Source organism: Boeremia exigua (assembly GCF_020726555.1).
Source record: "Boeremia exigua strain MPI-SDFR-AT-0100 chromosome Unknown C7974scaffold_2, whole genome shotgun sequence".
NCBI lineage: Eukaryota > Fungi > Ascomycota > Dothideomycetes > Pleosporales > Didymellaceae > Boeremia > Boeremia exigua.
In genome coordinates, this window is record NW_025763519.1 from 3,272,983 (window position 1) to 3,287,439 (window position 14,457).

The 14,457-nt window shown below is 60.1% G+C and overlaps 7 protein-coding genes across 7 annotated transcripts; 1 reads left to right on the forward strand and 6 right to left on the reverse strand.

Annotated features, from left to right (window-relative positions):
- Nucleotides 1–246: 246 nt before the first annotated feature.
- On the reverse strand, nucleotides 247–2,863 carry C7974DRAFT_448181 (Six-hairpin glycosidase-like protein; the record flags this gene model as incomplete). Its single annotated transcript, XM_046145660.1, has 2 exons — nucleotides 247–2,225; nucleotides 2,281–2,863. 2 exons carry the CDS (start codon nucleotides 2,861–2,863, stop codon nucleotides 541–543), a joined length of 2,268 nt encoding a protein of 755 aa, XP_046002167.1. The 3' UTR covers nucleotides 247–540.
- A 102-nt stretch (nucleotides 2,864–2,965) lies between these two features.
- On the forward strand, nucleotides 2,966–5,691 carry C7974DRAFT_386962 (general substrate transporter). The gene is made up of 7 exons (XM_046141116.1): nucleotides 2,966–3,597; nucleotides 3,645–3,701; nucleotides 3,748–4,441; nucleotides 4,491–4,533; nucleotides 4,579–4,844; nucleotides 4,892–5,073; nucleotides 5,148–5,691. Exons 1-7 carry the CDS (start codon nucleotides 3,366–3,368, stop codon nucleotides 5,306–5,308), a joined length of 1,635 nt encoding a protein of 544 aa, XP_046002168.1. The 5' UTR covers nucleotides 2,966–3,365; the 3' UTR covers nucleotides 5,309–5,691.
- C7974DRAFT_303422 (putative methyltransferase-domain-containing protein) lies at nucleotides 5,658–6,842 on the reverse strand (the record flags this gene model as incomplete). Its single annotated transcript, XM_046137946.1, has 1 exon — nucleotides 5,658–6,842. One exon carries the CDS (start codon nucleotides 6,840–6,842, stop codon nucleotides 5,658–5,660), a length of 1,185 nt encoding a protein of 394 aa, XP_046002169.1.
- A 778-nt stretch (nucleotides 6,843–7,620) lies between these two features.
- On the reverse strand, nucleotides 7,621–8,937 carry C7974DRAFT_302582 (uncharacterized protein; the record flags this gene model as incomplete). Its single annotated transcript, XM_046137907.1, has 3 exons — nucleotides 7,621–8,416; nucleotides 8,540–8,607; nucleotides 8,662–8,937. 3 exons carry the CDS (start codon nucleotides 8,935–8,937, stop codon nucleotides 7,621–7,623), a joined length of 1,140 nt encoding a protein of 379 aa, XP_046002170.1.
- C7974DRAFT_421342 (uncharacterized protein) lies at nucleotides 8,895–10,933 on the reverse strand. The gene is made up of 2 exons (XM_046144290.1): nucleotides 10,365–10,933; nucleotides 8,895–10,083 (listed from the first exon to the last, which is right to left on the reverse strand). Exons 1-2 carry the CDS (start codon nucleotides 10,729–10,731, stop codon nucleotides 9,386–9,388), a joined length of 1,065 nt encoding a protein of 354 aa, XP_046002171.1. The 5' UTR covers nucleotides 10,732–10,933; the 3' UTR covers nucleotides 8,895–9,385.
- A 528-nt stretch (nucleotides 10,934–11,461) lies between these two features.
- On the reverse strand, nucleotides 11,462–12,954 carry C7974DRAFT_431434 (uncharacterized protein; the record flags this gene model as incomplete). Its single annotated transcript, XM_046144776.1, has 3 exons — nucleotides 11,462–12,040; nucleotides 12,090–12,667; nucleotides 12,828–12,954. The coding sequence occupies 3 exons, from the start codon at nucleotides 12,952–12,954 to the stop codon at nucleotides 11,462–11,464; spliced, it is 1,284 nt and encodes a 427-aa protein (XP_046002172.1).
- A 116-nt stretch (nucleotides 12,955–13,070) lies between these two features.
- On the reverse strand, nucleotides 13,071–14,202 carry C7974DRAFT_118630 (uncharacterized protein). Its single transcript, XM_046135115.1, has one exon. The coding sequence runs from the start codon at nucleotides 13,867–13,869 to the stop codon at nucleotides 13,255–13,257; it is 615 nt and encodes a 204-aa protein (XP_046002173.1). The 5' UTR covers nucleotides 13,870–14,202; the 3' UTR covers nucleotides 13,071–13,254.
- Between the last annotated feature and the right edge of the window lie 255 nt (nucleotides 14,203–14,457).

The window sequence follows — 14,457 nt, forward strand, 5'->3', positions numbered from 1 at the left end:
CGTCCCAATGGCCACAATCCCATTCGTCGAGGATGTGTAAGAAGTGGTATGCGCATTAGACGCCGGACATTCTCCTTGGACGTGGGTAGTGGTTTGGGTCGACTTGTTGTAGTGAGGTTGTTGGGTCTGAAGAAGAGGCGGTACAATCGTGGAGCAAAGTTCTCCTAGGCGTGAAGAGTGCTTTGGGGGTAAGGCACATGCAATTCTGCTCGGGGTTGCTTGAGTCGTGGTTGATAAAGCCACGCTTCGCTACATCAATGCACCAGGAACGTAATGCCCAAAGCCTTTCTGTACCATAAGGAAGAGCTTGATAGCATCAAAGCCAGGTGTACGACCCTTTGAGTAATCAGACCGCGAGAGAGAAGGAATTGCTCATGAAAGAGGGGGTAGGTCTAAGGGAAGTTCCTTTCTCCGAAGTCAGGTCCTTATACCAAAGATCTCAAGATTGTGGGCTGACATATCGACTCCCGGTACAACACGCTCTCGGCCGCAATCTACATTCTTGCGCAGACATGTCCATATGCTCCAACAGACATGACATCAGAGACCTACCCCGGCCGAGACAGCGCAGTCAACAAGATGAACACCTTGGACCGCAGGAATGTTAACCTCAACACCCTCATCCGAGGCACCAGATCCCGCGTGATGAACAACAAGCACCGCGCCGCGTCCAAACAACGAGTCTATCCGGACCGGACTCTGCACGCGCCCGTCTTCCCACTCAAACGCGACCTCGAACCCCCCTTGACACCGCACACCGCGGACACTGCCCTTCTTCCACCCCACAGGACACGCCGGAAGCAGTCGCAGCAGCCTGACACCGCCTTCCTGGCCGCTGGTCTGCACTTCCTCATGCGACTGCACCAGGCACTCGACGATGCCCGCCGCGCCGCCGAAGTTCGCGTCGATCTGGAACGGCGGGTGCGAGGCGAGCAGGTTAGGTAAGGTGCTGTCACGCAGGAGTGCTTCGATGTTCGGCCGGCACTCTGCGGGCTGCCGCAAGCGAGCCCAGAGGTTGACCAGCCAGGAGCGCGACCACCCGGTGTGGCCGCCTCCGTGGGCGAGGCGGCGGCGCAGAGTCTTCGTGGCGGCTTGCGCGAGCGCCGGCGTGGTCGAGGGCGTGATGGAGCTGCCGGGGTGCAGGGCGTAGAGGTGCGAGATGTGGCGGTGGCCGGGCTCGGTTTCGGCGAAGTCGTGGACGCCCCATTCTTGGATGGTGCCTGTGTTGGGACTGATTGTTATCGGCGACAGTTTGCTGAGCGCAGCCTCGACCGCGGGCGCGCGCTCTTGTAGTTCGTGTCGCCCCTTTAAGACGGTTGATATGAGGAGGAACTGTGAGAAAACCTGCCGGACGATCTCCGTGTCCATCGTGGAGCCTTCGCAGAACACGCCCTTCTCCTGACTCTCCTCATGCAGAAACGTATTCTCGGGCGACAGAGAGGGATTAGTGACGAGGAACTTACCAGTAGAGTCTTCAACCAGGAAGTCGAGTAGAAAGTCAACACAGCCCTCGAGCACAGGCGCCATCCGGACAAGCAAAGTCTCATCTCCATTGAACGCATAGTGCTCCCAGACAAGAGTACACACCCACGCCCCGCCCAACGGCCACAGACTCGCCGGCATCCAGCGATCCTGCGTCTCGGTATCGCCAAAGATATCAGTGCAGTGATGTGCACACCACCCGCGACACCCCCAGACCTCAGAAGCAGTGTGCCGGCCGTTGATGGCCATGCGTTCCAGCAAGTCGAACACGGGGAGCTCGCACTCCGACAGATTGGACACGTGGACAGCCCAGTAGTTCATCTGCAGGTTGATGTTGAGGACGAACTTGGAGCCCCATGGAGGTTGGAATGACGGGTTCCATATACCTTGGAGGTTGGCGGGGAGAGCTTTTGGAGACGCTCGGCTGCTGGACAAGAGGAGGTAGCGTGCGTAGGCGTGGAACAGAGCGGCGAGTCCAGGGTTTTGTACGTCCGCCAGGCGCTCGGGGGTTAGAAGCTGGGAGTTATCTGGGAAGAGGTGGATGGCCATGCGGTCATACAGAGGGTGCCAGTCATCGAGATGTCGTCGCCAGATCAGTTCAGGCCCGAGCTGCAAAGCGCTCTCCAAGTCGGACAGAGCCGCCTGCTGGGTGTTGCTATGGCGGTACTGAGTCTGCGCGGCAAGAACGACCAGAGCATCACTCGCTGTCACTTCCAGCTCGCGACCAACGTCTCGGACACTCCCTACACCATATATCTGCACCCCTGCTACGAGACACAGGCTATTACCCCCCCCTACCACCAGGCGTTGCGTGCAGCACGATCCGCCCGTCGACGAGTTCAATCGAATCCAAGAACTCGTTCACTTCCCACTCAACCTCGCTCGTGCGTGTCAAGCTGACTCTGAAAGTGATTGGGCTATCAGCCACCACGCGCAGTGCAATGACATTGTCTGCATGCGTAGCAACAGCCTCGCGACGCACCCGCGTCCCATTAACAACGTACTGCACCACAGCCTCCGCCCGCGCAAAATCAAGACTCCGCTCATAGCCCTCCACTTCACCATCGCCAGCCATAAACTCCAGCACGCACGTGCCCAGCGGCTCGTAATGCCTCATGCTCTTCGGCGTCGCCAGGAAGCGTTTCCCAACCAGGGCTTCAGCATCGGCATGCCTCCCCGCGCGGATGAGTTGCCGCAAGGCATCTAGGTGCGCCCTTGCGCCCGCAGGCGTGCGGTCCATCGGGCCTCCATACCAGACGCTTTCTTCATTCAGACGCAGCGTTTCCCTGGCCACGCCGCCGTACAGCATGGCTCCCAGGCGGCCGTTACCAAGGGGCAGCGCGCCTTGCCAGGCCGATGCGGGGGAGGGGTAGCGCAGCATGGGGTGCAGCGGGATTGGACCGGGGTGCTGTAGCCACCGGGTAATGTCGCGGTGTCACGGTGTGCGGTGGGCGAGACGTGCTCGTCGGCGGACCTGGAGTGTCAGCATTTATGCACGCGGCTGGTCGCCCGCGAGCGGGAAAGAGTGGTTGGACGGATTAATCACGGCGGCGGGCGAGCCCCAGATGCAAGGCGCAGACGTGTGACCGCGGTGTTGGAGTTGCGATCCTGGGCTAACCCGAAACTGGAGCCCGCCCTGCTGGAGGCAGGCTCGTTAGGCGTGCAGGCCCATGGGATCAGAGGTCCAGCGCGTGGAGATGGAGTGACAAGCTTTAGCGCTGTTGATCTAGACGGAGCCATGCTCTCCGTACCTTGGTGCTGCAGGCGCTGTGGTTCGAGGCGCGTTGGAGAAAGGTTCATATCCGGCTGCTGTCTCGCCGCGTCGAGAATTATAGCAGTCCCCTTGCACCTAAAGCTTTGCTTCCGAGTGCTCTGCTGCTAAGATGGCTCAACAGGACAATGTCAGGTCGTTCCACCACGATGTGACGAATGAGAAGGCCGCCGCTCTCGAAGTGGAAGAGATAGTCGTCCAGCGCATCACAGACGATGATCTGATTCGCATTTCGAAAGAGGCGATGCCGAGGTTCTGGACGGCTACTGGGCTCAGGATCTGTCTGATTCTCTTCGTTCAGGGCTGCAATCAGGCTGGTTATGGTGTTGACTGGGCAGTGATTAGTGAGTACACAGCACGATATTGGAGGGCAATGCTTACATGGCGAAAGGTGGTATCAACGCGTATCCTGCATGGCACAAGTACTTTGACATTGCGATCGATGGCGGTAGGTTTCTTCACTGTGTGCAAGTTCAGATACTGACATCTTCAAGTCGAGTTTGCGCACATCACAGCATTGATGCGTATTGGCACTGTAGTCGGCGCCCCCTTCCTCGCACTCAACGACAAGATCGGCCGTCGCGGCGTCAACTTCCTGGGCAACTTCCTTGTCATCTGCGCCGCGCTCATGCAAGCCCTGGCCCCCAACCTATCCTGTTTCATGGCCGGCCGATTCTTCCTCGGCTTCGGCAGCGCACTGATGTCCTCGCCGCAATACATCGCGGAAGTCGCTCCTGCGCATCTGCGCGGTCGCATTGTAGGTCTCTTCGGCGCGTGCTTCCAGATCGGCAGCGTGGCCATGACAGCGGGCATGATCGGGACCGCGAACATGGCGAAGAGCGAGTCGAACAACTGGTCCTGGCGGCTTCCGCTGCTCTTGCAGACGTTCTTCCCCGCGGTGGTGTGCACGCTCATCTACTTGATTACGCCTGAGTCGCCTCGCTACTTGGTGATCAGCGGCCAGCGCGAGAAGGCGCGCCAGGTTATTGCTAAATACCAGACGACCTCGGGCTCATTGGATGAGCCGCTGGTTGATATCGTTGTCGCGCAGATTGAAGAGTCTCTGGAAACGTCTCGTACGCGCTTCAGGCAGTCCTGGAATTTCGCGGCTTTCCTCACCAAGACCGTTCGTTACCGCCTGTTCGTGCTCATTCTGTACTCGATGTTTCAGTCCTGGAACGGCGGAGGGTAAGTCGGAAGCGTTGGATTGTCGAGCTTTATCTGACGAGATTTACAGAATCGTATCTTACTACCTGACACCCGCGCTCAAGACCGTCGGAGTAAGTAGCAGATCCTCGATCTGGACACCTCGCTAACCTCCCCAGGTCACCGCGACGATAACGCAACTCGGCGTAGGACTTGGCCTAACATCCGTCTACTTCGTCTTCACCGCCATCGGCGGCTGGTTCGTCGACTACTTCCGGCGCCGCACGCTGATCTTCGCCGGCCTAATCGGCGTCATCTGCATGCAAGTCGCCGCGACCATCACCTCCTGGCAGTACAACCTCTCGCCGTCGAGCACCACCTCGGCGCTCACCATCATGTGGATGTTCATGTTCCAGGTCATCAGCGCAACCTTCATCGCGACCATGTCAGTTACACGCCAGATAGCTAAGTCGCGCGCTAAATATATCACAGGCACAACTTGTACCCCGTCGAGATCCTGTCTCTGCCGCTCCGCGCGAAAGGTATGGGTCTCTACGGCGTGATCCAGGGCGCGTGCGGCGCCATCGAGGCCTACGGCATCTCCATCGGCATCTCCAAGGTCGGGTACAAGATCTGGTGTGTGTACATCATCTACAACGCGCTGCAGCTCGTCGGTGAGTCCCCTTGCATATTGCCCTCGCGATTCCCATACCCCACCCCCCGCGCTTCCCAAGCTCATGCGTGGCAGCCTCGTACTTTGTGTTTCCGGAGACGAGCAAGCTCAGTCTTGAGGAGATCGATGCCGTGTTCGAGACGCCGGGTGTCGCGCCGGTTAAGATGTCGCTGGATATTCAGAGGGCGAAGAGGGAGAAGGCGAGGTTGGATCGGGAGGCGGGTATTACCGGCTAGGCAGGATGGGCGTGAGAATAGAGTCGGTGCATCTTGGGTGTGGATGATAAGGGAGGGGATGCGGCGCGCAGAATGCGTCAGTGTGGAGTGTAGCCGTGTTCCATAGCAAACCCGACAAATCGACGGTCGTGAGAGAATCGCATCCGATGCCGAGCTTTTGTTCTCAGAAAGTATGTGATGTCCTGCGGCTGGCAAGATCCATCGTAGTATGCAACCCATCTATCACTCTATCAGCACTTGCACAAATCTATCCGACCACCCCATCTATCTATTCCCAAAGTCTAGTATCCCGCGCAATGCAGCCAAACCCCCCATAAAAACGCAACGCCACCCATGCTCTCCTGTCCCTCTACGCCCACCCAATCCTATACACCGTATACCCCACCTCATCCCCCCTCCCAACCCCCCTCCGCTTCTCCACCCCCCAGCGCTCTAGAATCCCAAACGACCGCCCCGCCCCATCCCTTGGACACACCGGCCCCGCAAACGCATCCTCCACCGTCTCCGGAATGCCCTCGAACTTGCCGTTGTGCCGGATCGTCACAATGAGCCAGAACACGCCGTCGGGCGTGGCGAGGTGCGCGGCGCAGTCGCGCAGCCACGCGGCGTGCTGCGGCGCGTAGACGACGTCGGCGGCGATTAGGAGGTGCGCGGACGCTGCGAGGTCGGGGGGCGGGAGAGACCAGTCGAGGGCGGTGGCGCTGAGGGGCGTGGTGACGCTGGCGCCAGGGGGGAAGTTGGTGGAGATGTTGTGCTGCAGGTTGGCGAGGACGGTGGGGTGGTAGTCGGTTGCGGAGATGCTGGCGGGGTGGATATCAAGTGTGGGCAGCAGCTTGGCGAGGGTTAGGCTGACGAGGCCTGTGCCGGCGCCGAGTTCGATGATGGTTGGGCGGGGGGCGAGGGCGGTTGGGGTCAGGTTGAAGCGCGCGGGCGAGGCGCAGAGCATGCTGCTGAGCACGATGCTGGCGCCCCAGGACTGCAGGCCGACGTCGGTGTGGTCGGCGCCGGTCAGGGGCGCGTCGTTGAGGGTGACCTCGACGGGGGCGCCGTGGGCGGTGGGGAAGGAGAAGGCGCGGGTGAGGGCTTCTTCAGCTTCGTCGTTGGTGGAGTCGGAGAAGGAAGACAGGATGAATGCGGCGTCGTCGACTATTTGGTTTCGGGCGTCTTCACTGAAGTCCATCTCTTCTACTCGCGAAATCAAAGATGTGAGCCATCTCGTAGCAAAAGTGCGCTCGAAGGGATCGGCGCGGATTGATGCTGTCACCTCCTCGGCAGCTGCTTCATCATCCTCGTCTTCGTCCTGCGACACGTATCCGGAATCTACTGGTACGGGTGTGGAAACGCCAGACGCTACGGAAAGGTCCTTGCGCCGGGCACTAGGCTTCGGCAGGACCGGTAAACGGAGCGGGCAGTACAGGGTCTGGAGGCCGCGGAGGGACGACTTGATACTCTGTTCGCTTGCGTTGATCAGAGAGCGGACAGGGGGCAGGCTACTTGAGGGCGGCAGGCAAGGGCCTGTATGGCAGGTGGCCATTTGCTCGCTGCTACGGAATGCACTGTTACAAGTGAAGGAGTGAATCTGGGGTAAGTGACAAGAAGGAACGGCGTGGGGAAGTGGAAACAGTGATAAGAGATAAGAAATAGATACGGCAAGGAGGGACATTTTTCACGATAGTCAGTCTAGCCTCACGCTCGGGCATTGTCGCAGAGCGGAAATTTTTCACCGCTTGTCATTTGGCATCGTGGGCGATATTGTGGGTCCGAGTGGCTATGCCTGAATCGCGGCCAGTATCCAGGCCACATTGCCATTCAGGAGCGGCCCATGAGCGCGAATTGTACCGCGTATCGTTGTAGGTGCCGCGGCTCGTGATGGTTGTGAGGTTGTCCAGCAAAATTGCGTTCATTCGTCCCTGTCGCCACGTGCCGGCACTAACTACAATCAGTAAGCGCGGTCCCGAAATATCTGACCGTCATCCATCCGTGCGACTCTTGGTATACTCAATGAGGTATTTACATACGAGGCATCGATCGCAGCACTAAAGGCTTGGACGGAGATCCTCGGCGGCGCATTCTTACAACGAAGTCTCGTGTGATTGCGGCGGCGTGCTTCTACATTCACTGGATAGTGTTGGTAGACGTATTCGAAGGTATCGTAATGATTATTGACCGATTTTGGACTGTTCGCAAAGGTTTATATCTCCTTACATTGCTGCGACAGAAGAGCAGACTTCAACTCCTGGTCAAGGATGTAGGAGATCAACACCTCCAGCAACCATTGGCCTGCCTTGACCCCCCAGCAGTTGATCGTTTCCTCACAGAGCCTTCATGGTCTCCTCGACCTTGCTAAACACCTCTTCATATCTCTTCTCCCACCTCTCCGTCTCCCAGGCCTGCCTCGTGAGCAGATGCTTCGGCACACTCCAGAACATCCACGCAAGCACCCATCCATACCCAACCATCCGCTCCAGCCTCCCCAACACCTCCCCACCAAGCCGATCCCGCACCCTCGCCCTAGCCCTCGACTGCCCCCAAACACTCCCCACCACGCCCTCCACCACAATCGGCCCAATCTGCGCCGCAAACCACACCGCCACCGTCCACACCTCCCCCTGCCCACCCGTCTGCACCCAGCGCACTGCCGCATGCGCGCCCCCACTCGCCGCAAACACCAATCCATTCTCCACCACCCTCCTCACCGCCCCGCGCCTCAGCCCCAGAACCCCCCGCGTGAGCAGCTGCACATGCGCCGCGAAGCTCTCGCGGATGAAGTCGTGCCAGTACACGCCCCAGTAGCGCCGCACGCTCCAGCAGTCCGCCAGCGAGCCGAACAGTGCGAGCGACCACTCGTGCGGCGCGTCGAGGCGCAGGACGCAGACCCACAGCACAGCGAAGAGGGAGTAGATGGATGAGAAGTACAGCATGTCGCCCACGCAGGTGTCCCATACCATTGCGGTGCGGTGGGCGAGGGCGCCGGGCGGGGAGTGTGTGCGCAGCGCGGGGTCGATGTAGGTGTCCCAGGCGTGGTTTGTGGCTGTGAAGAGGAGGGCGCGCGAGGCGTGGTGGGCGAGGAACTGGGTGCGTGTGAGGTTGTGGGGGGTGTCGCGGGTGCTGCGGTTCTGTTCGCGGGTAGCTTCTTGACGCTCTTTTCTCGTTGTGTCAATCATCTCTTTTCCATCAATCCTCTCCTTTCCATGAGCCCTCTCCTTCCCACCTCCGCCAGACACGGGATACCACCGCCTCAATCTCCTCGCATACAGCACCTTCCCCGCAAACCCCCACCGCTCGCGCCACCCGCTCGCCTCCCTCCACTCCCCCTCCCCCTCCCCCTTCCCCTTTCCACCCTCCCGCTCGACAGCCTGCACGCGTACCACAGGTTTGACTCGCACAGTCAGGAACACATACCCCCCATAACTCCCCCAAATATACATCATCCTCGCCAACGTATCATTAACCGCATGCCACGGCGTAATAGCCATGTGGTGTTTGAACGCGTAGAGCAGGAGGAGCAGCGGCGCGGTGAGGGCGAGGGCGCGGTGGCGCGGGGGGGAGGCGAGGAGGGCGAGGAAGGTGAGGATTGAGAGGGCGAGGGCGAGAGCGGAGGGGAGGGCGGTGGTGGGTGTCCAGGGCATGTTGGGTGGAGCGGGGATGTGGGTGCTGGTCGTTGTGGTGATTGTAGTGGTATACGCGGCGGGGCGCGTTGCTGCTTGTCGCTGTTGTTGAGCTCGAGGCGCGGCAGTGCGGCTTTGGCGTGGTTCGTTGTGGATATTGTGGTAGTGGAAGACGGTTGCGATTGTGGTCGTTGGAGTGAGAGTGGAGCTTGCAGTCTGCCACGCGTTGTGTTGTGGGGCCGCCAGCCGAAGGTGAGAGTGAGAGTGAAGTGGACTCGGAACTGGCGGACTGAAATGATTTAACTCGACATTGCAATATCTGTTCCGGGTTCGTATCGTCGACCCTTGTCCAACGTATATCACCCGCTGTACCAGACTTCAGTAGTGCAGAAATGCCCAGGGTCCTGTCCCTTAGACACTGCGTACCTAACAATACCCAAATACCCAACGCGGGCTACCACGACCACTATCAAAAATCCACAGCATCCTCGTAAATATCGATCTCATCACCGCTCTCCCGCGCCTCACCCACCCCAAGCCCCTTGCCCCCCGCCACCGCCCCAGCATCCCCCGCAAACCCCTTTATCAACTTCGCAGCAATCTGCTCCCGCCCCCTCTTCACCTCCCCGAGATGCATCAGCACCAGCCGCGCACACTCCTCCTTCGCGCGCTTCTTGCCAAACACATTGCGCACCTCGCCAATCGGGCCCTCGTGCGCCCCGCCGTCCCTGAAGTAACACGCCACGGTGTGCAGATCCGGCACCGCGGTGGTCCCCATCTCGAAGCGGTACTCCGGGGGGCCGAGGCTGAGCAGGTTCGCCAGCGCGGTGACCTGGGACGTTGCTGACGCGCCGGACGGGGACGCCGGCGACGCCGACGCAGACGCGGATGCGGGACTCGGGTTGCGGGCGGGCGTGCTGGCAACCTGCTTGCGCTTCTTGATGCCGCCGACGTCCGAGAACTCGTCGGGCCACAGGCCGCGGGCCTTGAAGTGGGCGACGGCGCAGCCGGCGGCGTGCTGGCGCGCGGCTTTCTTGGAGCCGAAGAGCGTGGTGGCGGAGCTGAAGGGCTCGTCGTGGTCGTCGAGGGTGAGGGTGCAGGACCAGCGCTCGCCGGACTTGTAGTCGGTGTAGGTTGGCTGGGGGCGGGAGGTTGCGCGTTGGAACTCTGGGTGGGGTTAGGGTGTGTGTGAGAGAGAGCGAGAGCGAGAGAGACAGAGAGAGAGAGTACGCAGAAACCAACGCAAGAGCGAAGCAACGCAAGCCACAACGCACGCCAAACAAGAAAACACCACCTACCAAGCAACTGCCCCACAAAGTTCTCCCCCGGCCCCTGCCCCTCCCCCCCCAACCCCTGCACCCCCTCAGCCCCCCGTTTCTTCCCCTTCCCCGCCCTCCCAACCCTCCCCTCCCCCACCAACCTCTCCAAAACCGCCAACGCGCTCTTACTCACCGCCTCCTTCGCCTCCTGCTTACTCGCATACCCCCCCTCGGCCTTCAGCCCCTGCAGTTCCCCCGCGTCCTGCAGGCCCGGGAAACTCACCTCGACGCTCCACCCCGAGGCGCCGTTGCCGTGGAACGTGAATGCGGGCTGCGGGAGCGCGAGCGCTTGGGCTTGCTCATGCAGTTGGATGGTGTGGGTTGAGGAGCGGGCGCCGACGGGGACGGGCTGCGGGGCGCGCGCGGGCTTGGTGGCGGCCATGTGCGCGTCGTGGGAGGCTTGGTGGGTTGCGAGGAAGTCGTCGAGGCTCATGACGCCGTCCATGGGTATGGCGACGGGGGCCGTGGGCGGCCGCGTGGGGTGGTCGAGCCCCATGGTGGTGCGCAGCCTTGTGGTTCACAGAAGGGGATGCGGGGTTGGGGATTGGAATTGAGTGTGGAGGTGATGTTGCGGTTGCAGAGTGAACTAGGAAAAGGCGGTGGGGGAGTGGGAGACACAGGCAAGCACTCTCACGTCTGCTGCTGCATGCATCGCAGTCAAGCGGAGCGACCGTTTGCTGGATAGTGGGGATGACGGGTAGTGGGGTTGGCCTGCATGTGATGGCGCGACAGCGTGTTTCCTGGTAACGGCTGCGGGCCGAGGCGGCGGCGCCGAAGTCAATGCCTACCACACGCTATAGCGTTTCTTCACAGCTATATGCAAGATACCACAACGAAGGATAACAGCCTCGACATCCAGACCACCGACACAGAGACAGCGTTAACTTGTGCAATTTCACTGACTACCCGTAGCAAGTATATACAGAGAGCAGGAACAACAACGCAGCGCCGAACGTAGAGTCAACCCAATGCGTTGTTCGCCAGAGAAGAATCAAAAAGTTGTCGATACCCGACTGGGAGGCTGCAGACCCATGCGGCAGCTGCGTCTATGCTCCTTCAACGCCCGGCCCTGTAAAATTCTTCGCTTGACCTCCGAATTCTTGAGAGCTCTGTACATGCGGTTGGAGAAGCAAGGAACGTAGATGAACATCATCCCCCCTACAGCAGGCTGTCAACACACGGTGCGCTGTAGAAAGAGAAGGGAAAGAGTCTGGAGCACGCAATGCTTAGGCGGCGGCCTCGACCTTGCGCTTGCCCGCACGCTTCTTCTTCTCCTTCTCGGGCGCAGCGGCGTTCTCCTTGTCCTGGCCAGCAGCCTCGGGCTCATTGTTCCTTGTGGTGCGGCCGCCCTTGGCCTTCTTCTTGGGGGCCTCCTCGGGGCTGGCCTCCTTGGCGGCAGCTGCTGGAGCGGGCGCAATGGCCTGCGGGGCAGCCTTCTCCTTCTTCTTCCTCTCCTTCTTGGCGGGAGTCTCAGCGACAGGAGCAGCCTTGGGTAGAGGGATGGGCGAGGCAGCGGCAAGAACGGGAGCGGCAGCGCCGTTGACAGCGGGGTTCTGCGCAAGCTTCTGGCGCTTGTTGGCGCGAGGAGTCTTGATGGGTGGGGAGGGAGCCTTGGCGGGCGCAGCCTCCTCATCCTCGGAGGAGTCCTCAGACTCGACAGGAATCTCGGCTTCGGCCTCGATCTCAACCTCGGAAGCCTCGTCATCCTCGTGGAGGTCGACGATAGGAGTGCCCTTGCTGGCCTGGTACGCGGCCATCTCTTCCTTCCACTGCTCCATAGAGTCGCGGTAGGACTGCCTCCAAGTCTGTGCGGATTAGCATATGCTCTGCAAAATATAGCACGCAGATGCTTACCTCCTTCTCCTCCTCGCGCATCTCGTTCCAGCGCTTGTTCACCTCGAGGTTGACAGCGTTGGGCTCGAGCTTCTGGTCAGGGCCAACAGCGGCCTCGAGGTCTCCCCTGACGATTGGGCGCGCAGTCTGCGCATACAGGAACGCAGCAGTCAGTGGCTTCTTCGGAGCGTTGGGGTCCTTCTCCTTCTTCTCGCGCTTGCGCTTGACGCCCTTGACAGGCTTGCCAGTCTCGACAATGTCCATCTTGTCGCCGGCAATGATGGCCTGCGCGATGCCATTGGCGGTCGACGAGGCAGCCTCAATGGCAGTGTTGGCAGTGGCGGCGATCTCCTTGCCCAGCGACAGCTTGTCGAGAACGCCATCCTCGCCAGCGATGACCGAGTTGGTGTGCTCCAAGTAAGCGCGCAGAAGCTCGTTCAGTCCGCTCTGGACGTGGGCGAGACCAGCCTGGAGGTTGCTGAGCGAGACAATGACCTGTTGGTGGGAGTATGTGTTAGCAGTGTCCTCAGAGGAGCTGGCAGACGGTGTCGAGCCGCGGCGCGTAGTGGCCGGGTGCACCGCGCGCGAGACCTGCAATTCTGGCTGCAGCAACACAAAACGTGTTTGCGCATTCATTGCGCTGGGGTCGCGTAGAGCAGGCGACCGAATCGACACGCGATGAGGGCAAAGAAACGTGATGGCGGTGCGGGCGGCGCGTCGCAGGCTCTATCAAGGCCATGGCGAGAGCCATGCACGCACGCGCAAAGCAAAGGCACGCGGTGGAACAAAACAAAAGACTTACGGAATCTCTGGTGCGCGTGTAGGACTCAACCGAGACCATCAGCTCGCCTGCATCTTCGACTGGAGTTTTCTTTGGTCGAGCCATGGCGTGTTAGGGCGGCTGGTACGCAAGGCGCTGAGGCGGTGGTGGTGAGGAATCGGCGGGCGGGCGAGGTGGGCGATGAGCGGCAGGCGGTGGGGGCAGCGACCGCTTATGTGACAGCACTCGCGCTATCGTTTGGGGGCTTGCTTGCCCTTGACGCGCCGGCCACGCCCTTTGCCAGCCGCGACGAGCAGCAGTCAGGCTCCAAAGACAGAGCCAAAGACGCAGTCTGCGCGTACCCATATAGCGGCCTGCACGCCGGCTACACGTCTGCTTTCTGATTTTGCGTCCAGCGCAAACATACTATGGTACTCGCAGTCGGCTGCCCGCGCGGTTTCGCCTGCAGACACGTTGCATAAGTGCTTGACCTGTGAACTCAATGCACTGGGGCCGCCGCTGAGCCCGCAGAGCAGGCCCGCAGTAGCAGCGAGCGTCAAAGCCAGGAAAAGCGGAGGTCACGAGCACCCAGCGCTGCTGTCGACGCCCCGATTTGGCTGCCAGGTGCTCGCTCCTTCGCAGCACCGTGCTGCTGTTGCTGCGAGTCTGTCTGTTGCTGGCGCGCTGCCGCGAGTCTTCTGCTGAGTCCTCCAGGCACCGCCCTGCAGCGCCTGGCCGTGGCTGGCTCGTCTTTCGCACAGCTCGTCGCCCTGTTGCTGTTCTCGTGTAGCTCTCTGCCACGCCGCACCGCGCCGCGTCGCGAGTTTGGTGTTCTTGATGGCCGCACACCACGCTGCGTCTGATGTCTTTGGCGATCCTTCCGCGCCCAGCGCTGCACCACGCCGCGCTCCTTCTCTGCTCGTCGGGGAAACATGCAGGTGCAGGTGCGGGCATGTCAACAACGTCACGTGCGAAGCACCGATGCATGCAGAAATACAATCGATCCACCACCGCGACATCCACGGTCATCACCGTCACCATAGCCACCACGGCCACCACGAACACCTCGCAATAGTAGTAAACTCGCACGGCGCTGTGCTGCAATCCGTGCACGTGTCGTGTTCGTGGTCCTGCATCAACACAGCTTACGTAATACAGGTTTGCTCAACATCACAGATGCTCGACTATGTTTGCTATGTCAATTGTCTACAACAAATACAAGGTGTTGCTCAAACGTTTCCCGTCACCACAAACTAGGGTTTGGCTGAGGACTAGGCTGCCCTAATAGACTCGTGTCCCCTCTCCTTACCCTGTCCTTCCTGTTGCCTCCCACTGTGAACAAATCTCGCACACTGGTAGCCTGTCCGGAGTATATATCTTCTTTTCTCTGCCTAAAACTATAGCGCGCTACGCCTGGTTTTCTATAGACAGTCATGGTCATCTCTTGTTAGCCGTGCTTGGTTGTCCAAAGTGCTATCCTTTTGTCTTTTTGTATAGCCAAACCGTTGCATGCACCTATCCTTCGCTGCCACTTTGTCAAAACGGCTGGAAGTGCTCTGCAAGACCTCGCCTTTGTCCTCACAGCCATTCTATCAATCATGTACAGCAGCGAACTGGCTCTGCAGCTCA

Bases quoted from the DNA above. Each gene is read 5' to 3' on its own strand.
- C7974DRAFT_421342 (XM_046144290.1), bottom strand. From the start codon at position 10,731: ATGGGGCTCGACCACCCCACGCGGCCGCCCACGGCCCCCGTCGCCATA. The intron at 10,084-10,364 runs GTAAGAGCGCGT...AACCCCACCCAG, and splicing joins GGAGGCGAAGGAGGCGGTGA to AGTTCCAACGCGCAACCTCC.
- C7974DRAFT_118630 (XM_046135115.1), bottom strand. From the start codon at position 13,869: ATGGTGACGGTGATGACCGTGGATGTCGCGGTGGTGGATCGATTGTAT.
- C7974DRAFT_386962 (XM_046141116.1), top strand. From the start codon at position 3,366: ATGGCTCAACAGGACAATGTCAGGTCGTTCCACCACGATGTGACGAAT. The intron at 3,598-3,644 runs GTGAGTACACAG...ACATGGCGAAAG, and splicing joins TGTTGACTGGGCAGTGATTA to GTGGTATCAACGCGTATCCT. The intron at 4,534-4,578 runs GTAAGTAGCAGA...TAACCTCCCCAG, and splicing joins CCGCGCTCAAGACCGTCGGA to GTCACCGCGACGATAACGCA.